At 52.3% G+C, this 24,211-nt stretch overlaps 1 protein-coding gene across 4 annotated transcripts in view; it reads right to left on the bottom strand.

The window, feature by feature from the left end:
- Positions 1-262: 262 nt before the first annotated feature.
- TRPC7 (transient receptor potential cation channel subfamily C member 7) overlaps positions 263-24,211 on the bottom strand; it is a 126,186-nt gene continuing 102,237 nt past the window's right edge. For all 4 annotated transcript variants that reach the window (XM_075996370.1, XM_075996369.1, XM_075996368.1 and 1 more), the window contains 5 exons: positions 16,961-17,156; positions 11,101-11,322; positions 10,392-10,472; positions 3,367-3,442; positions 263-1,087 (listed from right to left, as the gene is read on the bottom strand). In XM_075996370.1, the coding sequence (XP_075852485.1) occupies positions 918-1,087; positions 3,367-3,442; positions 10,392-10,472; positions 11,101-11,322; positions 16,961-17,156 (745 nt within the window). In that variant the 3' untranslated portion in view covers positions 263-917. The remainder of the gene's footprint in view (positions 1,088-3,366; positions 3,443-10,391; positions 10,473-11,100; positions 11,323-16,960; positions 17,157-24,211) is intronic.

Below are 24,211 nucleotides of genomic sequence, written 5' to 3' on the forward strand. Positions count from 1 at the left end.
CACCTCCTTCTCCACCTGCTTCACCTCGTCCTGAGCTTGGTGAGGTTGGGTCACCAGGCCTGGGGACAGGAGGAGGGGCTTGGAGGTGAAGGCCAAAGCCAGCATCTTCTTGGGGGGCCCCCAGCTACGTGGCTCCCAGGGGCTTGGTACCTTTTTCCCTCCCACAGCGTCCCCTGGCCGTGGGGTCCCAAGGCCACCCCCAGACAGGGGGACAGGGTGCGGGACAAGCTCGGCGGCGGCACATCCACAGAGGCTCCCAGGCTATTATGAGGTAATTTTAATTCTTTCCAGTTAGGTAAAAATAGTAAATACAAGATAATAAAGGTAAAAATACATCATTTGGATTTTGTCGTTGTTCTCTAAACAGCGCTACCTACAGTACGGTTTTTGATTTAGGATTTTTGAACTTTTTTTTTTATATAAACAAATAGAACTATTTTGCTATTAGGCTATCTGTGTTCTCATCTGGCACTTAAGAATAGGTCGCAGGCCACCCCCGTTCTGTTGGGACGCGTGTGGGCGGGGGGGAGGGAGGGCCGTGGATGAGGTGGTCTGTCTTCCCGGGACACGGCCCGCCTGAGCTGCGGTCCTCGGGCAGCAGGAGGACACGCGTGTGCACCCAAGATGGCCTTTGCCCCCCGCTCAGGCAGCGGGGACGGATTTCACCCTGGCGGGACCACGGGTCCCACACGTCTCAGGGGGCACCTCCTCCCCTCCTCCCATGGTAGCTTTTCTCACCCAACAGCCCGGATTCACGACGATTCTGGGTCCGGGCGCGCGGGGCTGGAGCCGTCAGCCACGCCGCTAGAGACTGAGCCAGTGGAGCCCCTCCCTGCCCTGGAGGAGTGGGCTGGGGGCCGGGGCATCCGACCCGGCCTGGGAATGCTGGTAGAAGTCACAGACGCCACCGCGGGCTGCTAAATGTCTTTGCCCTTGTTCACCCTCAAGTGGTCTCTGTTCAGGTTCTTTCCGAACTTCTCGCTGAGCTGCTGGATCAGGTCTGCCAGCTCGCCGGTGGCCTGGGACTTCTCTTCGAGAAGCTCGTAGCGCAGGCTGGAGATGTCCTGCTTGATTTCCTTCAGCTCACCTGCGGGACGGACGAGAGGCTGCTGAGCGCGGGCAGGCGGAAGCTGGTCCCCGTGCGTGGGCGGGGGGTGCACATCCTTCCAGCAGAACCCCGGCCCTAGTCTCGCCCACCAGCGAGGGAGGTGGGGCGATGGGGGCTTGCTTTAGCCCGACACCCCCCCAGCTCCACACCACCAAAGGACACATGCATCTACTCAAACCCTTCCTCCTCCCGTTCCTGAAAAGCCTTTCCCGTAAGTGTTGGGGGGAGGAGTGAAGATCAGGGCTGTGAACTGTGTCTAGCACCTGTTTCATATCATGGCTGCTAGAATGCTGGTCTCGGAGTCATTAAAGGCAGATTTCAAGACTCTGAGCAACGCCCTCATTAACTGGAACATCTATTTTCACGATGCTCTAAGTTTTCTCCTGTTATTTGTAGAGGAGAGAAACCCCCAAGAGCCGGAAGGGGATGGCTCAGCACAGTGGGTGCCGCATGGAGCTGGCCGGCCTCCCACGGCTGCGCCCGCGGCCCAAGTCGGGTCCCCTCAGCGCACGGGAGAAGCTCCACCTCGCGCGTGCAAGCTGCCACAATGCCTGCCGCCTCCACAGTAAGTGACCACCGAGTGGGGGCTTTCGCTCTTTATTCCCACAGTGAACCACGTGGTTAGAAGTGCAGTGGGCCTGGGCTGTGGGAATCTCTTCATTAGCCACAAGAGAGAGTCAAAAGATCTCTGCTGATACTCCAGGTACTGGACTTGACTCCTGGGGGGTCCACTGCCTCTGGACACACCAGTTGTATCTAGTTGTCAGGTGTGCCTTACACAGGGAGCTGCAGAGGCCTTAAAGGCACCTTTGATCTGTCCTGACAAGTGCACACACCTGCCCTTGGCCTTGCATTATGGGCGTTGCTGGGCCCTCGTCTCACCGTGTGATTTAAGTGGCGTGACGCCTGGGTAGCCCCCCTTCTATGCTAGATGATAGTTCCATCACTCACAGGGACACCAGGTGAGGCTGGCTGGCGTGACACCCGGCGGTTGCGTGTTTGAGACCCACACGTAGGGGTGAGTAGATGGGCCACTGCTCAGCTCCTAAACAGTGTCAGCCCAGGTGGCAGTCCGGTCATTGTTGGGCTTCAGGCTGCACGCTGGGTGCCCCAGGACGAAGTGGAGGGTCACTCAGTGGCCAGGCTCTCTGGGGAGCCCCTTGGGGCCCAAGAGTAGGGGAGCCTTAGAGCCTTCATCACGGGTGAGGCTGTTTTGGTACTTATCCTAGTACCAAAATACCTTCACAAGACACAAATGCTTATCCTGGGTGTCTTGTGAAGGTCAATTACCTGGTATAAGGTAATTTGCTTTTCACTGAAGAGTGACTGCTTAAAATAGACTGGAAAATAACCCAAGCAGGGAAAATAATGTAGTTTGCAAACTTCAGTGTGCGGCAGAGTCACTGGGTGCTGCTTTCTAAACATAGCCCCCCAGCGCCTCCCAGGGCTGCTGAGCCCTGAGGTCTGGGTGGGGTCTGGTCTGGGATCTGAAGTTTTAGCAGCTGGTGTGGAGGTGGGGGATGCTTTGCGAAGCACAGCCGGCGTCAGATTCTGAGAGCCTAGACCCAAGGAGGGGTGGGGCCAGGCAGAACTGAGCCTCTCTGAAAGTGGGGTGCAGTCTGCCCGCTCTGTGTGTGCGCCCGCTACAGAAGGACGGGCCCCAGAATCCCGAACCATCCTGAACCCAAGGGACAGGAGGTCCACTCAAGGCCGACATCGCTGCTGCGGGAGGCGGAATCGTGTCCCCTACGCCCAAGGTGTCCACACGGCAAGTGGGAACTAAGGTGGCAAGTGCAGTCAAGGTTGTTCATCAGCTGCCCTTCACATAGGGAGATTGTTCTGGATTATCCCGGCAGAGTCAGTGTGGACACATGAGTACTTAGGAGTGGACGAGGAGGGCAGAGGAGTGGGTCGGAGGGATGGGGTGACAGAAGACGGGAGAGGTGGCAGCACGCGGGCTGCTCTGCGGTGGGGGGCATCTGCCCAGGCTGGAGGACGCTCCCCCCCTCCCCCTGGCTGGAGCGCAGGGCAGCCCAGCTGTGGCCAGCAGGGACACGGAGCCAGGCCCGTAAGCCCGTGGAGACTCGTCCTGCCGACATCTGAATGCTCCAGGAACCCCTTCTCCCCTGGAGCCCCCCGAAGGGAACACAGAGCCCTGACAGCGTCTGGCTCCCAGCCCTGCGAGACCCACGTCCAACTCGGACCCACGGAACTCACGCTGTGTCAGGGCACTAGGTCAGCGGCGACCAGTCACGTACCTTCATTGACTTCGTCATTTTCCCTGTCCACCTGGGCCTTCAGGACGTATCTCTTGATGAGCCGTTTCATGATTTTCTGGAATTGCAGCAAGGCAGGGGTCAGCCCGGCGTGGCTTGGCGTGGAGGCCACCTGCACCCCTCCCTCCCGCACAGCAGCCGCCGCCCCCCCCACGCCTGGCGCCTCTGGCTGGAGGGGTGCCCTGACAGTGGGGGAACCCGCCCGTCCCTGTTTAATCTTCCTCCAGGATTCCACGTCTGCCTGAGCCCGGGATGTGAGAGCGGGACACTTCTCAGTGCCGGGAAGCCGAGCCGGGCAGGGAGAGACACGTCTTAGCTATACGAGGCTGCTCAGTCCCCTGCCCCGGCCCTCAGTTCTGCGGCACGGAGCGAGGCCTGGGAGGGCTTAGCAGGCCAGCCAGGTGGAACCCTCCCTTGGCGGTGACCGTGAATGGAGTGTCCTCCGTGAGAGGAGAGCTGCTTAGTACAGAAGACGGGACCAGGCCAGTGCACTTGGAAAATTCCTACCAGCAGCAGGGCAGATGCAGCTGGGCCTCTGCGGGTTTTGCAGAGAGATGCCTTCCCGTGAAATCCCACAGGCCTGACACAGCGCTGCCAGAGTCACACTGGGGGAGAAGGATTTGGCCCTCGTGTTCCGTTTATTATGCAGATACTGTATTCTTTAAGCAAGCGAGGCATGAATAAACACTTAAGAGACACCAAGAATAGAGCCAAGTGTAGGAAAGACTGCAGGAGGTGAACTTTGCATTTTGCCAGCGAGTCGTTCCAAGGTTCCTGCGAAATCACAGGATTTAAAAATAACCCTGGGAGCTGGGACTTCTGCATCTTGCAAGAGATGAGCAGCCTGGACAAGAGGAAGGGAAGTCCCTGCTGCCCCCTCCCTCCCTGTGACCTGCTCACCCGCCTGCACCTGAGGACCAAGCAGACAGAGGCAGCTTTTTCTAGACTGAAGGAAGCCGTAGGGACCTGGATCCTGCTCCTGGCTTCTCTGTGTGATGCTGAGCAGGTAGCTAAGTTCTCTCTGACCAAATGGGCTCAGGAAAAGCTTCTTGCAAGTAAATGAGAAGTGAATGGGCCTTGCAAAGAGCTGGGTCATTTCATCATTGTTACCACCAAGGGATGGTTCCCTCCACACCTTTCCTGGCGAAGACCCTGCTAGGGAGGCATCTCCTGGCTCGTGATTCCAAGACTTCACCTGAACCCAGCAAAGGCTCATTCAGGCCAGCTCTGCTCCCTGCAGCCCTTGGGCTCATGTCCGGCTGTCCCTGCGGTTTGAGTTGTGATCTAATTTCAAGCTGAACGGCTAATTAGCAAGCTGCCTTCCTGCTGCTCCTTCTCAAAGAGGCCTGGGTCTCATCATAGTCACCGTTAAACTGCAGTGCTGGGCTCCTCAGGGGTATTCTTCTAGTCAATAAAGCAGGTTATCTAAGTCGTACGAATGTATTCCTTTCCGTGAGACTCAGTCATGCTCTTTCACTTTGAATTGCAAAAACAAAACAAAACAAAATCTTTGTCTTGAACTGATTCTCATGAAAAAGCAAAAAAACAAACAAAAAACTCGAGGAATACCTTAGGTATCTGTCGTTCTTACTCAATAAGAAGCTCAGAAGTATTCTTCCACTGCAAACATCCAGGCTGACACAAGTTCAAGGGATCTAGTTAAAGTCTGTTGCCTTTTCAAGGCAAACCTTAAGCATTAAGTGTTCCTCAGTTTCTGGATCTACCAATTAAAGAGCCTTAATATTTTTGATGTAAGATGATAAGCTGGAGACAGGAGGTGAAATGGTGTTGAGAAAAATCCTTTCATAGGTGCAGCAGCAACCACACTCCTTCCTGTTTCCCGTGCACAGCATGCATTTAAAAATATTGCATAATATCGGTTTACTATTAATACAAATGTGCCCCTCACACTCCATTTGCTTGAATGGCCAGAACCTGTTTGCAGGAGTCTCCTCCAATGCAGAGTGGCCTCCAGGAAGAAGAGAGGAAGCATGAAAGAGCAGCAAAGGAACAAGCATATCGAGAGCTTCCGATAGACTAGGATGGTTTAGCCTTTTTCACAAAAATGATCTCCCTGAATCCTCCCAGAAACTCAGCAAGATGGGTGTTGTCCTCCGCTTAGAGATGAGGGCAACGAGAGAGCAAAGTGACTTCTCCAAGGTCACTCAGCTGGGAAGTGGCAGATCTGGGATTTAGCCTAATAGAAGCCAGAGCTGGGGCTTTCAGCTTCATTCAGAAAAAGGTCAAGTGTGAGATGGTCTAGGAAACTGCCTTCCATTCGTCAAGGGGGTTCGGGGCTGCTTCTGGGTACCAAGTCCTTCTGTGCAGGAGGACGCCTCAGTAGACTTCAGAGGACAGATGACCTCACCCAGTGGTCCCCTCTTGGGGAAGAGGGTCACTGGTCTGGCACTGGCATGAAAGCTCACGGCCCACTCTCGAGCCCTGGCACGTGAGACCTCCACTAGGGTTAGCGTAGACCCGGGGCTCTGATGATAGAAATGCCAGGATGTGCGTTTAGCCCTCAGTATGCATAGGATTGTAAAGGCTTCACGTGGAAGCAGGGTGGATGAGCACCGCAGATGTGCAGAGGCCCTTTGACCTCCCTCCTCACCTCTAGGTGACTCCCAGGAGTGACAGTGACCTTCAGCAAGAGCAGTGTGACTGCCTGCCAGTTCATAGAGACATCACGTCCTCATGGGCACCTAGCTTCCCTTCTAGTATGTACAATACACGTTAGACAACTGAGCATCTTCGATATGCTCCCGCATATTGAAGGTGGCACCTCCTGCCACCAGAAAGTCTGAAATGGAAAGATGCCCCCAAATTCTGTTTAACCTGGATGCCCCAGAGGATGTCTGTGTCCAGAAAAGACACGCAAAGCCCCTCTTCCTTTACGCTGTGTGGGGAAAGCGTGTTCCTTTGTGGTGAGTCTGAGATAGCTCCTTGCTGTCGTCCGCAGAGTTCTTCCACCGCATGGAGGTGATGAGCTTTCCCCAAGTCAGCACGTCCCTAGTGGTGGCGACGCTCCCCACCGCGCTCCCCACCCTGCCCCCGTGCGTTTAGCGAGCGCTGGAGAGGAGTATATTTAGCGCTATTACTCAGGCAGGAAAATACTCAAGTGAATGAAAATGAGATGCACAAGGTTAAGGACAGTTGTTGTGTGGAGACCTGCATGCAGGGAGGGAGGCAGGCAGGTCCCCAGCCCAGACTCCAACAGCCCAGGTGGCCTCTGGCTGCTGGTGGTGGCGGGGAGAGACGGTTCTCTCTGTGCAGCCAGGGCAGCTGAGGACGCAGAGAGAGAGAGAGAGCGCGCGCACGTTGCACACTGAAGATGGCCAGCGAGGCGGCATCCAGAGGGGAGCAATGTTGCCCCCTAGGAAAGCAGGGAGGGAAGGTCGTTTGGAAGAGAGTGGACAAAAGCGGATCACAGGAGGAGTCATTTGTTTAACTGGAGTTTATCAGACACCAGAACAGAAGAAGTCAGCACTCACTGGCGAGTTGTTTGTCCTGTTTGCTCTCATCTCTGCAGTAAAGAAAGGGAAAAAGAAGACTGCTCCTGGGTTTTGGGGTGATTGCAACATGAAGATGGGGGCTTATGTGAATGATGGGCTGTGCCTAGATCCTCTGGTTCATTTGGGACACGGTTTGTTTGCTTTGCCCGTGGAGAGATGACCTGTCAGGGAGTGAGTATTCGGGTCTGTACACCCCCCGCCCCAGCAAATAGACACACGGGATCCTAGCACAGTCACCGCGAGCTCTGGGAGGAGGTGCCCTCCGGCCATCTCACCAGTAGTGTGGTTTTGCTCCACTGTTTGGTCTCATGTCCACAGAGCCAAGACTGGAAAAAAAAAAACATGGCAAAAGCAAGGAACTAGTTTTGTGAAGAAGATTAATTCGGGCACCCTGGAGCCTGAGAAAAGCCTGGAGGACGTCTGAAGGCTGAAGGAGCTGTCTTCTCTGACAACACAGGGCTCAGAAAAGTGGAAGGATCTGCAGGATTAAAGTAAACACCTGAAACACTAAGAACGAGGAGATCTAATGACGAGAGGGAAAGGAAACAAGCTTCATAACCAATGTGTACGTGCTTTTGGTCTTGGGACCGCTGCGTGGTGTCTCAGAGCCACGGCGGCGGCGTGGGAGGCTGCTGGACACATGCTCAGGGAGCCGGCGGCTCTGGACGGGGCTTGGATGGTGAGAGAGCGGGAGTCGCTCAGGCTCCGCGCTGGTGAAGTCTGGAGCCGAGATGGAGACACACGAAGGCTCACGCGTAGCAGAATGCTGTTGATTTGGGCATCTGGGTGCAGATGGGTGGCGGCCCAAAGCACGTCCACCAGGAGGGTGGGGGAAGCCTTGGGTTTTATGGAGGGTTTCTCTGGGGGGAGTGAGCAGCACCTGCAGAGATGGGGGAAGGGGGCAGTAACTTTGTCCTTCTGAGGGAGGGGGGGACAGGGGTGCCGATGCAGCTGTCTGTTCGATTTACAACCTCGGGGTTCCAGGCTTTTGTTTCCCAGGCTTTATGATCACTATCTAAGTATCACATCCTATGTGTACTTTTTGGGTCCCCACCTGAAGGCAACCTAACAGTGCTCTGCACATTAGGACCCTGCTTTGGGAGGAAAGTCATGCAGCTTGGAAGGCCGGGATGGGCCGTGGTCAGATCCCTGCTTGCGTCTGTCCCTCTGCCTGGCCCGCGCTGCTCTGGCAGAAGTGTGCACGGGCCTCTTCCCCCTGCGTGGAGGGTTAGGGAGGTCTCTTCCCAGTGACCGTCAAACACAGGCAAGGTGGGGTCCCAGGAAGGCTCTGGTTCAGGACTGTGAAGACGAATGGCAGGCAGGTGCCCGGGCGGCGTGACGTGGAGGGAGAGGAGAACCCTTCCGAGCCGGATAGATCCAGTTCAGCGGGCAGTGTGGCCTCAGCCCCTGAGCCTCAGTTCCCTCGTCTGTTAAATGGGATTAAAGACAGTGCCCCTCTCCCAGCAACGGGATGAGACTGGCTGCACCTGGTGCCGCCTGTCCCCAGCTGTCCCTCAGTGCCATCTCAAGGTTTACTCCTATTGTGAGCAGGCGATGGTGCCAACAGTGTCAAGCAGGGTGCTCCCAGCCCCAGACTGTTGTCCCCTCAGCCCTCTCCCTCTGAGGCCAGGTTCTCTTTCTTATTCTCTGTGACAGTTATCTGAGGAAGTAGCCCCAGGCTTTTCTTTGTGGATTCACAAGATACAAGGCAGACAGAGCTTTCCAAGGTCACCAGTAGCCTGAAGCTGCAAACACAACCTCACCAGTCTCTGCGATCAGGGCGGGGACTCAGCTCCTGGGAGTGGAAGAGAGGGACTGGTGGCCGGAGACTGTTTTGAAAACAGCCTTCTTCAGAGAGTGTTTGCTCCGGGCCAGGACAGAGGCACACACTCAGCCTCCCTTTATCTCAGGAGTTGATTCTGCTCAAAACCCAGGAGAGATTTGGCCCTGACCCTAGGGTCTTCTGTGTTTTCTGTGACACAGATCATCTGTACTTCTGAGAAGCCGAGAAGTAAAAATTCTTCCACCGACCAAAGGATTTGGCTGGTAAAATAGCTCAAATCGAACTGGTTGGTCCCAATTTTGCGCACAATTAAACACAAGATTTGCCCATCGCCAGTGTTTAGCCTGTGTCATCTGATGAAACTGTAAGCTCTTTGAGGGATGAGCCGTTCCTTAATTGTATAATGAAGTTCCCCAAACTGCACAGCTGGCTTCTGAAATGTGGTTGGAGAGATTCGATTAGAGACCTGGGTCTGGAAGAGCTCCCTTTGGGAAGGTGGTCCCGGGACCCTTCAGCTGGGCCCGAGGGAATGCTTGGGGCAGCTGCAAGTTTCCATCTGACAAGAAATGATCAGCGTGGATAAAACTGCTGATCACAGACGCGTGGAAGGCAGGGAAAGAACGCCCGCACTTTGGTAATCAATACTCTGCAGTTGCCATTCGTCACTGGCTCACGGGCTGATTCAAACTGACACAGAGACTCAGCATTCATTTCCAAAAGCAATTCGAGGATTGCAAGTATAAAAGGTCTTTTTCTAATTTTTATAACAACAGACTTGGCAGGCTGGCAGTCTAAGGTCAGATGTCCACTGAAGACACCAATATCCACCCGGTTGGTTGGTCACGACAGACACCTGGGAGTCACGCTAGGTACCACATCTCCTGTCCCCACAGGCAGCCCGGCACCAGGTCTTGTGGGCCACACCTCCAGAACTGACACTGCACCTGTCTGCTTTTCTCCATCGGCCCCCACACACCCAATCCAAGCCGTCATCCTTGTACCCGAATGACAGTCACATCCTCCTCCCTGGTCTCCCTGCCTCTGTTCTTATCCCTACTCCTCTCCTCTCATTACAGCCGTCAGGTGGTCTTCTCAGAGCATGAATACAATTTTATCATCTCTTTTCTCCCTTGCCAAGTTAGCCCCTCCTCCATCTTCCCACACAACCTAGAAAGAACAGGATCCACACGCTGACCTGGTCTGGCCCCAGCTGCCCTCCCTGTCCTCAGCTCCCCAGTCTCCCCCGCTGGCTGGGCCCCAGCTACTCTGGACCTGCCAACCTCCCCCACTCTGGCAATTGATGCTGCTCTTCCTCTGCTCATCCCAGGTGTCTTGGCCAACTGTCCCCTCCCTGAACATGCCCCCTCTGACAACCGTGTTTAAGCAGGGGCTCCTTATTTTTTTTTTCTCGATTTTTGAACCCTACTGTTTTCCTCTTGGCACTGTCAGCAATTTGAAGGCATGTAGTAACCTGTATGTTTACTTGCTCACTGTCTGTCTCTTTCCTTGAGACTGAAGGTACCACTGAGGTGGGAGCCCCATCTCTGTCCCTAGTAAGGAGCACCTTGCCTGGCATACAGTAGGCACTCAAAACATGTTTGTTCAATAAAGGAAGGGATGAAGCTGCATTCTGGGGGGATGTCACAGCCATGGGACTAACTCCAGGTCTTTGCGGCGTCTACGAGTGCCCGTGCTGGGGAGAGGGCGCTTACCTGGTACCGGGTGGGCTTGCTGAAAGTGTTGTTTGACGTCAAGTTTTCAGAATTCCTCATGCCTGCCTGGTAGCGAGTTTTCTGGGGGGAAAGAAACCCAAACACCCGTATATACACACACACCATCAGATATGGTAGGACTGGAATGGGACTGTCTCTGTAGGGACCTTCTGAAGGCTGATTTACCCACGGCTGCGTGGCTTCCTAGAATCCTGTTCCTGGGAATTTCTGTCAGATGGTAACAACAGTTACGGAATATTGCTTGGTCAACTTTGCTTGGGGAGACTGAGTCAAAGTTATGTGGGTGTCTTTCCTCCAGGACTCCTTAGAGGCTTTAATATGCTAATAAACTTCGAGACTCTCTAGGAGGGGCCGATAGTGGACAGGGAACCTTTTTCTCAGAGGTCATTCTCCAGATACTTTCTGGGACAAGTTATTACACTTCTAAGTCCACTAAGGAGTCCCCTCGCTGGGGTCAGCGCTCAGCCAGGCAGCTTGCCAAGTCCCCAGCGATGCATCTTTCCAGGGAACTGCGAGGAGAAGGGAGGTGCCATAGCAGCCTCTGTGGCTGATGGAGTTTTGCAGATTTGCCCAGCTGATTCTAAAAACAGGGGGCTCCCGGCTGCCCCCGTATCGGGCAGACATGCGTGTCAAACACGCTCAGCTCCCTCTGCCCCTCCCGTTGCCCCGCAAACCGCACGCCACCTACCCTGAATTTGGAATTCAGCATGCCCATCTCAAGGTCGTTTTCACAGCTTTTGGCCTTAGATTTGCAGAGTTTTATGAGGCACATCTTGATTCTCATTATGAGATAATAAAACGATTTAGGACTTGGCACTAGATTAAAGGGAGCAGGTAGAGTTCTTCCTTCATCGAAGTAAGACAGCCAGAGTTTTGCTCGGGCAAATTTCCATTCCACGTCTGCGTCCTCCTGCGGCACAAGGGAAAGAGCGACACGCCATCAGAGGCCGGGGTGTGACAAGGGAGCGCCGTCTGGCTGCGCAGGCTGTGCGGAGTTGTGCGGCCTGCAAGTGCTGAGAGCAGATTTCCAAGCAGGACTCGGGCGCATTTGTGGACGTTCTCTCCCTCTGCCATTGGCACAGATACCGCGTTTCCCCGAAAATAAGCCCTACCCATAAAATAAGCCCTAGCAGGATTTCTAAGCATTAGCACAATAGAAGCCCCACCCCGAAAATCAGCCCTAGTGCTGGGCGTGGCTACGCAGCATGTCTGCACAACCGGTGCATTTCGTCTCGGAGCGGTGAAGAAGACGAGCAGCCCTTCTCACCTGCCCCATCGTGACAGCTGCTATCCCAGAGGTGACCGGAAAGGTGCGGGCAGCCCCACCAACAAGGTCGGCTCCGCCTGTCAGGTCCCGGCCATCCTGTGCGTGCTGCGAGCTGAGGCTTGGAGGGGAAAATGACACGTCCCCTGAAAATAAGCCCTAGGGTGTCTTCTTGAGGAAAAATAAATATAAGACCCTGCCTTATTTTTGGGGAAACACGGTATAGGGAGTTTGCTCTCACTAAAGCCACGTGCGATAGTCACTCATCAGTCTCTCCACCTAGCTCCTGAGGACTCACCGCTGAAAAGTCTCAGCCAGTTCATGCTGCCTTCCCCTAGTCTCCACTGGACCCGCACCCTCCACCTGCGACTCATCAGAGAATTTCCCTCACCACCACTTCATGTCGTCGTCTGTTCATTTTTCCAGCTCTGCTAGCTGATACATTAACCACCACGGCATCAAGGTATTTATTAATCTTTTAGAGAGAAGTGCTTCCCAGTGGAAATATTAATATATCGTGAGCCACAAAGGTGAGCCACATGGGCAAGTTTAAGTGTTCCATTAGCCCCATTACAAAAAGTAAAGTGGAACAGATGAAATTAATTTCAGTGATGTATTTTATTTAATTCAATGGACCTAAAATGTTATTTCAACATGTAATTATTATAAAATTATACTGAGATGGCTTACCTTATTCTTTTCATACCAAGTCTTCCAAATCTAGTGTGAATTTTATACTCGCAGCACCTCTCAGTTTGGACTAGCTGCATTTTAAGCTCTCGATACGCACATATGGTTAGTGACTGGCATGTTGGACAACACAGTGGTATATTTATTAGAAAGTGTATTTATTATTAGAGTGTAGCCAGGGAGGTGTTAAGACACCTCGCATGTGTAATTGCAGATGCCTGTGGTTGGCAGGAGGTGATCCAGCCGTGTCCTCTTCCTGGGTGGTGCAGCTAGATTTAGGTCTGGGATCCTTCTGAGCTCGTGTCAGTGCCAGAGTGCTGCGTGGTCCCCCTGAGAGGCAGCAGGTGTGTGTTTTCTATAGACAGGCCCCTCAGACCTCTGTCCCAGGCGGGCAGTTGAGGGCCAGGAAAGAGGCGTGGGCAGTGGAATCGGACAGAGCTGGGCTCAAAACCCCTTCTCAGCTGCGTGACTGGAGGCGGGAGCCTGGGGGTTCCTGACTCACGTGACAGCTCCGAGGCCGGCGCTGAGATGCGCCCCTGAGTGGTGGCTCCTCTCTCCATAGGTGGGGGCCACATCCTGAGGGGCTGCGAGCCCCACAAGGGCCCCTGCGAGGCTGCTGGGATGTACCAGCAGGCTCGGCCGCTGTGTTTGCTTTTGTTGGGGACTGTCATCGGGCATGGTCCCCTTGGGGACATCCTCTACGGGTCTCATAGACTGGAAGCTCTTGAGGAAAGGGCTCACTCCAGCCTCCTGGACCCGAGAGGAAGGGCGGGGCAGTGGGAAGAGCACAAAGCTCTGGAGCCTGCCTGGGTTCCAAGCCTGGCTCTGCTCCTCACGAGCTGTGTGACCATGGCGGGCTGCTGGGCCACTCTGGGCCTCAGTTTCCCCATCTGTAAAATGAGGGTAAGAACACTCACCTCCTGGGTTGTGAGAATGAAAGGGGTGAATGCATAGAAGACATCTAACAGTGCCAGACATTTAGTAAATACACAGTAAGCATTACTTTCACCTCACAGCCTAGCCAGGCCTTAGTGAGCATGGATCTAGCACCTACTATGTGCCTGGCATGTGCTGGGGAGGCCTTGGGCGTGACAGTCCAGGCCCCGGTGGAACACACAGTCAGGCCAGTGACATGAGTGTGTTAAACAGCTCGCGACCCGGTCCGGGGGTCAGGCAAGGCTGCCTGCTGGCCGGTGTTGGAGCTGAGATCCCAGGAGCGGGCGGCTGGTAAGCAGGTCAGGCGTGGGGTTGGGAATCAGGAGGAGTTAACCGGCAGAGGAGGGGAGTAAATAACTCTCAAGAAAGCTGGCAGGAGGGAGCAGGGGAGAAAGAGGTTGAGAGCTGGAAAGTGAGATAGAGGGAGGATTTTTTTATAGTTACTTTGTTTTCCCTTTAAAGATCAAGAGACTTATTTAAATGCCGCCAGGAAGGCTTAGGTAGGGAGGGAGGGAGGATGCGCAGTGGCGGCTCCTGAGGCCACAGCGCGGCTGCCCAGCTGGCGACGGCCCCTCCTGCCCAGGGCACGTGGGGCAGCAGGCGCGGCAAGGCCGTGGGTTTAGACACTAGGTGCTCAAGGTCTGTGGACCGAGTAAATGAGTGTTCTCTCGGCAGGATTTGCAGAGACTCACTTCGAAGGCCAATGTGAGTGTGACCCCCTGGCATTTTCTGGTGCTGCTTCCCACGGTCCAGGGAGGTTGCTGGGGCCCTGCACTCTCTCACCGGGTCAGGGAGAAGTCGAGAGTCCAGAGGGGAGGTGTGGGGCTGCACGTGCCCTCCCCATCTCGTGACACTTCTCCGCGGTGGGATGACTGACAGCATAGGCCATGGCTTGCCCACTCCTGCCCTAAGCTCGTGGCTCCCTCTCAGCCGGCCACGCGGCTGCCCATGCCCCCACCACTGGGGCGGAAGCAGGACACGCTTGTCGGGACATGGCCGGCCATCCTCGGTGGGGAGTGGTGCAGAGACCCACGGTTTCCCAGGCTCCATCTGGTCTTCTCTTACGCATGGGGAAACTGAGGCCCAGCAGGCCATGGAGGACTCGTGAGCAACAGCTCCTTATCCACATAGGTGACCAAATGCATAAAATGCATTAAACATATGCATGTTGTCTGTGCATCCGTGAAGTGCCCGTTTTCCTGGGGATGCGGGGGCGGGCAGCGGAGGCTTCGCAGCCAGGCTCACCTCTCCCCTCCACCTCTTGCCTCTTTTCCTTGCTCCCTCTACGCTCCTGCAGTGCCGAACATACCGTGCCGTTTCACCTCTCCCTGCCTCGGCACGAGCTGTTCCTCCTGTTCGGAACGCTCTTTGTGGCGGGGGTGTCATGGACTGAATTGCGACTCCCTAAAATTCCTATGTTGAAGCTCTAACCTCCCGTTCCTTAGAGTGTGACTGTGTTTGGAGGTGCAGCCTTGAAAGAGGAGGTTACGGTCAAATGGGGTCATCAGAGGTTGGGACCCCAATCCCACAGGACTGGTGGGAAGGACGCACGAGGACACGGCTAGAAGGTGGCCATGTGTAAGGCCATCAGAGGGGCCTCAGGAGAAACCAACACTGCTGATGTTGGTCTTGCACTTCTAGCCTCTAGGACTATGGGGAAGTAAATTTCCGATGTTTAAGACGTGTAGTCTGTGGTGTTTTTAATGAAAACCCTAGCAAACTAGTACACAGGGATCTTTATTATTTTCTTTTTCTGTATGAGAAATGCACAAATAATTGTTGCTTATAATTTAAGGATGGAGGTGTTACCAAGGAAATGTGGAAGTCCCCTTGCAAATCTCCCCCCCCCACTCCTTTCCCCACGGGGCACCCTGGTCCAGAGTGTGCCGGCTCCCAGGAGTCCCCTTGTTCTGCCTTTTCTTTCTGCATATCTGCATTTGTGTTGTTACGTAACTAACATTCACCTGCGTGTGATCTGCCACAACTTGCATTTTTTACTTGATGCTATCCTAGGGATTTTTCCTTGTCAGTACAAAAAGGCCTTTCTCACTGTATCTGTACGGTATTCTATAGGTCATTTTAATGTGTGACTATATCGCAGTTTATCTGAACATTCTGATATTGATGGGCTACTTCCAAGTTTTTCTGTCGATGGACATTTATGTAAAATCGTATTTATGCATGGATCTAGTCCTAGAATTGGAATCGTTGAGTCAATGGGTCAGTGCCTTGTATTTTTTAAAAAAATTTTTGCTTATTTTTTTTAACTTTTTCATAGGTAAAACAATAACATGATTTATAAAGCGTAAAGAGTATAGAGAGAATGGGATTCCACCCACTGTGCCCCAACCCCCACTTCTCCACCTTTCTTGTGGACTCCTTCAGAGGTTTTGTCTTTTTCAAATGCTTATACAATCACAAATGAATGTGCATTCCCTTTTCTTTCATTCTTACCGTAGACAGTACATTGTTCTTCAATTTGATTTTTTTCTCCTAACACTGTAACTTGGAGGTCTTTCCCCATCTGCATATAGAGGACGTCTTCATCTTTTTAAAATAAAATTGCACATTTTCCCATTGTTCAGATGTATCATAATTTATTTAACTAGACTGTTTTTTTTCTTAGCGACAGGGTCTCCCTCTGTCGCCCAGGCTGGAGTGCAGTGGTGCAATCATAGCTCACTGCAGCCTTGAACTCCTGGGATCTTCCAGGCTCAGCCTCTGGAGTAGCTGGAACTACAGATGTGTGCCACCATGCCTGGCTAATTAGAAAATTTTTTTTCTTTCTCTCTCTTTTTTTTTTTTTTAGAGATAAGGGCTCACTATGTTGCCCAGGCTGGTCTTGAACTCCTGGCCTCAGGTGATCCTCCAGCCTCGGCCTTCAAAAGTGCTAGGATTACAGGCATGAGCCACCACATCTGGCCAGGATTCCTATTAATGCTCATTTAGTTTGTTTTTAATTTCTTGCTGGTCTGAACAAGGCTGCAATCAATAGCTTATGGTTTGTGCATTTTAGATTTTGATAAATTGCCTCCTAATGCATTCTCTCAACCCCTCTACCTGTCTGGCAAAATTGCTCTCATCTTAAACGGTCTTTAAGCGTCACCTCCGGATGCTCCCTTCACCCGTGGTCAATCACTGTCCTTGCTTTGCTCCCCCTGAACCTGGCTGCTGGTCCCTGGGCATTGTGATTGGTCTAAGATTGCTGTGTTTGCTTTCCTCGCTGGACTGCGAGTTCCTTGAGGGCAGGAAGTGTGTGTTAGTCATCTCTGTACCACCGGTGCCTAGCATAGGTCCAGCATACAGTAGGTACTTAATAGATAACAAAAAGGGACTGACTGTGGGCTGAAAGATATTCATTCTCATTGCCATGGGTCACCTGCATGGTGTCCTGAGAGGACCCGTGTAAAAGAGAGGACATTCATAACCCCAATCCTTTCTGCTCTTTTTGGGCCACTTTGCGTGGCGGTGACAGCAATGCCACGTGGCAGGTTGGCCAGGAGCGCTCCCTGAAGCAGCGGAGGAGGAATGGCTGGCGTGTGTTGTTCTGGCTGCACATTTAATGACACCCAGGCTTCTAACGCCCTTGCCCTGGTCCCTGGAAACAGCAAGGTCAATTCGACCACGGCGGGGAGCATTCCCAAGGGACCGGCCTTACCTCAATTTCCTGATAGGAGTTGTTGATCATGGCTATGAGCATGTTGAGCAGCACGACCACCATGGTGACGTTGTAGACGCCGTAGAGAACGTAGCCGATGTTCTCGATGAATTTGTGGTCATATTTCAGCACCACCGAGATGACTTCAGATAAGCCGAATATGGACCAAAATAATGTCTTAAAACTTTCTTCAACCCTGCAAAGAAACAGAGAGTCCTTCACACACAGTTTGCGTCTGCTGGCAACTTTGTAAAACGCGAGTGGCCGTTGCCCAGTGGAGCAGGGCTGGGGCTGGCTGGTGGCGCCTACGTTCTGGAATCATGCAGTATTCGGAGTTCTAAGAAGACTTTGAGAGGATAGTATTTAGTACAAATGGCAGGCTCTTTCTTTTCCATTCAATCCATTTATTGGGGCTCCTGGCTGTGGCCTCATTTTTATCTTGCTGTAATTAATTAAGCATTTAAAATTAAACGCCAGGGTGAATGCTTGTTCCTGTGCATTATTAGCCTTGGAAATCACATGCTTCCTTCAGCAGACTCCTAAGCAGTTCTTCTTAGAGTCCGTGGCCCATGCAAAGGGGAGCCATGGCAGCACCCTGTCCACACGTGGCACCTGGCACTCGATGCAGGGCTCACCCAAGCCTCGTGACCACTTCTGCGGTGGCCTCGTCTATTGTCCCCACTTCACACAGCCGAGGCCAGCCACCTGTATTACGTCCTCTAAACTGGGGCTGAATTATCAAAAATGGGGGGAGGGGGAGTTGGTGTGCCCACATTTTTCACATTCGCCAGGCAACTGTGCAAACCTCACCCTGCAGCTCCCTGGGGAAGATGCTGCACCTGCTTTGATGGAAGTTCAGGTAAGATCTTGCTTTTAGGACACTGCTCTTTGACTCTTTGGAGAGTGTTAAGTTACTGAAACACAGTGATTTTTTAAGAATAAGACCCACGCACATTTCACAGTCCATGCTTTATGGCCATGACCCTCTATTGCTTTGATGACATAGAATCCAATCAGAAAGCTGGATTTTGGTTGGGTGGTTTAGAACATGCAGATGCATCTGGTAACATCTGATTGGTTAAGTGCAGTTCCCTGAGTTTGCATCCAGATTTTTGGTACCACGATGAGAAAGTCCTTTTTTTCCCCTTCTCTTTAACATTTCAGGTTTTCAACACTCACCCACAAAATGGCCAGGATTAGCTAGATCTCAAAAAAAAAATCAGCATTTCTCAAGGATTGGTATTTATTTGACGAGATGTACAAAAATACTAGTGCTCGTCACTTGGGCTAAAAATCCAACTCTTGACTCGCATGAATTTACAGCTCTCCGAGTGTGGCTGCGCGGGGGTGGGCGTGTGTGTCTAGCCAGCTGTTTGGCTCGTTCCCTGTGCACCCCAGAGTCTGAAAAACTGATATTCGAAGTGGGTTTGTGTTGCCATTGTTTGTTTTTGGTTTCTTTTGAAGCTGTGACTTTGGAACATTTAATTCATTTTCGTGCTAGGGAGAAGGGATTTAGCTGGGGGGTTAGAGGTAATGACTAGGTATTAAGCCATTATTGCAGAGCTCCAGCTCCCGGTGCTATTCCGGGAGAGGGGAAAGCTGTTCCCTCAAGCAAGATGCCATCCACCGCGCGGCATGATTCACCGCGGTGTTGCCTCCCATTATGAAACAACCTTTCGGTTGCCACCCTAGTGGAAGGGAACAGTGGCGAGGAAAATCTAAGACCGCTGCATGAGCCCCAAACCCCCGAACTGGAAGGAGACAGTAGGACGTGATCTCTCTGGCAGTTAATTGCCCCCTTGCTGGCAGGATGAGGTGAAGAGCGGAGGACACGCTGTTTCAGGCAGGGGCTGGCCAGCTGGGGCCAGGTCTGTGCACCTGCCACGAACCACCTGAGAAACGGATGTTTACTACGGAGAGAGGCTTTGCCCAAATTCAACTTTCCTTTGTTACCTTGGAACACCCCACGCACCTGTGGCTGATACAAATGAAGCAAGCAATTACAGAACACTTCCAGGGAGAACCTTCTGGACTTTGATTAGGGAAAATGAGCCTGGAGTCAACATGCATTTTTTTTTTTTTTCTCATTTGCTTCTTGCCATGAATTTTGCCGCTGAGCCCTGATTGATCCTTGGTGCCTTCACTTAGGCTTTCTGTGTTACTAATCTGGAGGAGGCAGAGCTGGCCCGTTAAGCAGGATGTGTCCCCGTAAAAGAATATTTACTAATCTGTGAACCTCTGCCTTCGTGAATCTGTGAACCTCTGCCTTTACATGACCCACTGCCGCCAGCAGAGAACAATCAACTGGCTCGGAATGACGATCTGTTGGGTCTGTTGTCTCTTGCAGACAGTCTTCATTGCTGCACATCTGTGTCATTTCTATTTTATGGTTTAAGGACTGATCTCCTGGACTTGGATTTGTCTGTGATCTCCAGGAGACTCTGCAAGAGGCTCAGACTCGCTGGGACTCTCAGAGCAGAGGCCACTTGCTCCAGAGTAATGACCAGCCACACTTGTCTGGGCGGGACGGGGTCTCAGCCAAAGCATGGATTTCCCACAAATCTCTTCTATGCTTTTAACGGAGAGCATCTATGGCCCTTGCTTCCCCTCTTTATGGGACAAAATGAGTGGAGTAATAAAGTCCTCCTCTAAAGAAAGCTGGGTCTATCGGCTTGAATCACCCAGGATGGCTAGATTTACCATTTGGGTCTCTCGGGCCTTTCATTTGTACCCACCCCTCCTACCATGAACACTCAGTGGACTCACTGAATAGACTCATTTTGTTGCCACTGTGGTTCTGTTAGAGGGGACCTTACGGGCTGAGTTACGCCCAGTTATCTGGGCTAAACTATAAACAATACAATTATTTTACTCATCGCTCGAAACACATAACTAAACAAGTTCTAAGTGGAATTGAAGAGTTAAATGTCAAAAAATTCTGTGATCAAGAAACTAGACTAAAATCTTGATAAGCATTTATTATATAATCTTGGGCTGGGGGAAGTTTCAGAAACTACAAAGTTGACAGATCTGACTACACAGAACTTTCCTTGTATACATCAAAAACATAATAAGCAAAAATATAAGGCAAAAAGACTAAGTGAGGAAAGGATTTGTATCTGCAAACAGAAGATGGACAATGGATGATGTCCTTCTTACACAAAAGTGTTCATCAATCAAAATGAAAATGACATACATCCTAGTAGAAAGAAAAAGGGAAAATAGGCTGGGTGTAGTGGCTCACGCCTATAATCCTGGCACTCTGGGAGGCCGAGGCAAGCGGATCACTTGAGGTCAGGAGTTCGACACCAACTTGAGCAAGAGTGAGACCCTATCTCTTGTTAAAAAAAAAAAAAAAAATTAAAAAGAGGGGAAAAAAGGGAAAACAATTTCAATGACAACTTGATGCTCTCTATGGTGAGGAGAGCTCCACGATTAACTTGAGAGGCCTTGCTAGTCTTATCTTCTGTTTTAACATGTGGCAGGAAATAAATGAATCTTGGCTTCACTTCCCTGAATGGGAGAAGGCTGTGTTACCTTGACCTTGGAACCCTAGAAGAATATATTCTTGGAGGGAAAGCTGGCCTTGGCAAGGAGCCAGCTGGTCCCCAGGGCTCGGGCACTGAAGCTGGCCCTGGTGCCCAGTGAGGTTCTGATGAGCTCCCTGGGTCATGTACTAATCATCGCCCACAATTTTCACGAACAGGAAGCCAGTCCCTGGAGAGGCCTGGGGCTGGCTCTCAGAAGGAAAATATTTTGGAATTAGCTTCGTTGCTATTGACCACAAAGCCACTTGCCTCTCAGAAAGCCCCCAGTGTCAGCCAGCTGGTCTCAGGCAAAACCTGAGGTTCTTTACTGGTAGGAATGGCTCCACCTCCTCTTCTCACCTGCCCTGAATAGCCACAGCATCTGCCACAGATCCCTGCAACTGTGTCCATCACAGGAGGGTCCACAGAGGGAGGAGGAGGAGCAAAGTGTATGCCTGGGTTCAAATCCCAGCAATACCACGTACTGGCGGTGTGGGCTGGGGCATTTTATAAAGTCTAGTTGAGTCTCAGTTTACCCATCTCTGAAACAGGCATAATGGGGCCTTACTATTCGGTTGCAGTGAAGATGACATGAGCCACCCATGCGAAATACATAGTGAGAGCCCAGTAAATGGTAGCTATTATTTTGATTCATTTGTGTATTTATCGAACTCTACTTGTCAGTCACTGTACCAGGTGACGAGGCTATAGTGTGTCAGAGCAAACGTATTTCTGTTCTTTTGGAGGTCCCGGCGTACAAGCAAGGCCAACCAGGTGAGAGCACGCTGGCGGGCTGTGCGCAGGGGCACACACGGCCCCGGCAGCCCCTCCGGTGGGTGCTTCCACGCGGGGCTGAATGCAGCCCAGGATTCAGCTGCGTACTTTCTTGAACAAGCCTCATTTCCCTTCCTGTCTGCAAAGACCGTCACAAACCCTTGATTTCATGCAAATCCTCTTTCTGAATCCTCCAGCCCATGCTGTCTTTTCACATTTGAGTCTGGGCTTGCAGGGAGAGGGGCTGAAGTTCAGTCAATAGGCCGCCCGAGCACAAGAAGTGCTCCTGATGAAGGCGGGGAGGGAAGGTGGCTGTGAGTGGTGCTGAATAGACGGGGATCCACCCTCCTCTTTCTGGGCGGGGGTGTGGGTGTGTGGGGAGGCTGGGCTGATGTGTCACTGCACAAGGCAGGGGCGAGGTAATCAGTCCTCTACCAGGTCTGTCTCGCCTGGATAATGGGACTTTAATAACAGGTTGCCTGAAGAGGCAGTTGTATACGGGCCTCGGAGAACAAACTGATCAACAAGGAAAGGGCTCAGGGTGACTGTTATGGAAATTGCTGCTGAAATTCTTCAGCACACAGCGGCTGACTCCCACTGCAGAAGGAGACATAATGCCTGCCCGCCCACCAAGCTGGAGTGGTGGAAGAAGGTGTTTGGAACGGACCGCAGTGTCGCCAGAGAGCCGTGTTTCTCTGAAGCGCAGACCCAAAGACCAAACGCAGCTGGACCTCAAGGCTCAAGGCAGGTCAAATGCCTGAGAAATTCTGAACCCCGCCCCGCCCCAGCCCTGCAGGGTTCTGGCCTCTGAATCACCGCTTGGTTCTGTGTTGGACCCTAAATGAGAAGCTGGCTTTAGACAGCCTAGAAGTAGAAGGACCTGGCCACAGAACTGAGCCAGGCAGAGGCTGTGCGGCCTGGGCCTACTGGCACTGAGGGTCCCACTGAACCACTCGTAGCCTGGGAGTTCTGTGAGGGCAGAAGCTGTGGTTTCTCCATCACTGAAACTGCAAACCTAGTCATGAGCCTGGCATACAGAAGGGGCTCAGTAAGTTCAGTGTCTGTTGAATGAATGAACGAATGTATCTCTGATGCACATTTTGACTTCCTGTTCCCTGTTCCAAGTGTCCGTCAAGTCCAGGTGTCGACGGAGCGCAGAGTTCTGGAGCCAGACAGCCTGGGTTGAGAGTACGTTTTTGGCCAGACAGGCTCTCTGTGCTTCTTGTTTTCTTAGCTGTCAAATGGGAAAGCAACAATCTCTGCGTCATAGGGTCTTTGTGAGGGTTGAGTGCTTTAAAGGAACGCTTGTGAAGTGCATAAAGTACTGCCTGGCATGTATCGATTGCTCCATAAATGTTACTAATTTTATGACTGGTATTAGTTTTTTTTTTTTAATTTTCTTTAACTGCAATAGGCTCCAGCATCTGGCTGAAAGACTCTCACACCCTACAATTAATTCTCAGAATAATTCTTTAAAAATAGAAATCAGATCCTGTCCCTCTCCTTCACGGCTTTCCCGTGGCTGACAATCGAAGCCAATCACTGAGCCTGGGCCCTCGAGGCCGGGGGGGACCTGGCTGCCCCCTCCCCCCGGCTCCCTGCACTCTGCCAGGCCATGCTGGCAGCCTCTTCCCTGCAATGTCCTCTCCCCTCTCTCCACCTGCCACCCTCCTCATCCTTCTCATTCGTAGGCCTCAGACTCAGTAGTCCTGTGCTCAGCAAGGCCGCCTCCCACTGCCCTGGGACTCTTTGCACAGTGTTTTTATTTCCTCTTGGGCTCCCGCACTTAATCTATAGTGATCATATTTGTCTATTTATCTTTTTGCCTCTCGTCCCTCTGAAATGTGAGCCCCGTGATGTCAGGGCCTAACGACCTCCTCATCACTGGGTCCGCGGCACCCAGAGCAGTGCCTGGCTTGTCGTGGCGACTCTGGGAACATTTTCATCAGTAAATGATTGAATGCTGGGAAACTGAGGCAGGATGTGATTTGGGCACTTGGTCTTACCCAGCTTGCTTCAGCCCTGCCTGAGAACTGTCCCTGCTGATCCTAATCTCTAGAGCTGACCCCGGGCGGTCCAGTTTCCTGTTCCTCATGGGCACGGGGGCTCCACCTGGGAATTTTAGGTCAAAAGTTGGACGACGGGCTTGGAGTTAGGCAGATCTGGGCGCAGAGTCTCTTGCTGGTTCCGAGATCTTAGGCAAGCCCGGTACCTCTCTGAACCTCAGTTTCCTGCGGTAGTGTCTGTGTTTCCCCATTGCATGGGGATTCAATGAGAGAGCAAATGTGTGTATTTGTCACAATGCGTTGTTTGACATATGAGCATGTATTATTATTATCCCTGCCCATTACTGGCTCCAAAAGGACCATTTGAAGCCTTGACTTCCGCTCTAAGCCAAGAGCAGGGGAGGCTCGGCCTCCACGCTTGGACAGCGGGTGCGGGGCGTGTGGTGCTAAGGTCCTGGCGTGGGGTGGGCGTGTGTGGGCGGAGCCTTATCCATCCCCTCCTGTGCATGGCTCCAGGGCCCATAGCTGGAAGGGGCAGCTGGCTTTTCCGTGGCAAGGACGACTGGAGCGGGCCAGAATCCGTGCATCCTGCTCCTGGTGGGACAGGAATCCCTCCCTCACAGACTGTGGAAATTTCCCATCAGTGTAATGGAAAATAGAAGCTCCCAATTTTGCTGGCTTTGCTGAAGCTCCTTCCATTAAAATGATTCCTGGGGAGACAGAATGACCTTAAGAGAGGTATTATTTGATTAGAGAAGTCTCAACCCAGCTATGCTAGGAAGCTGTAACAGCCTATACGGAAAAGATGGGTTTGTCTTTTGAGGGACAGAACCCATATTTAATCTCCAATCAGAACTGAGCGGGCAAGGCCAAGTTCACCCGAAGAGGAGAGACCAAGAGCCCATCGGAGGTTGTGCTAGAGAAGCCCTCCATGTCCCTGCTCT

This window comes from Microcebus murinus, chromosome 21, assembly GCF_040939455.1.
Source record: "Microcebus murinus isolate Inina chromosome 21, M.murinus_Inina_mat1.0, whole genome shotgun sequence".
In the NCBI taxonomy this organism is placed as follows: Eukaryota; Metazoa; Chordata; class Mammalia; order Primates; family Cheirogaleidae; genus Microcebus; species Microcebus murinus.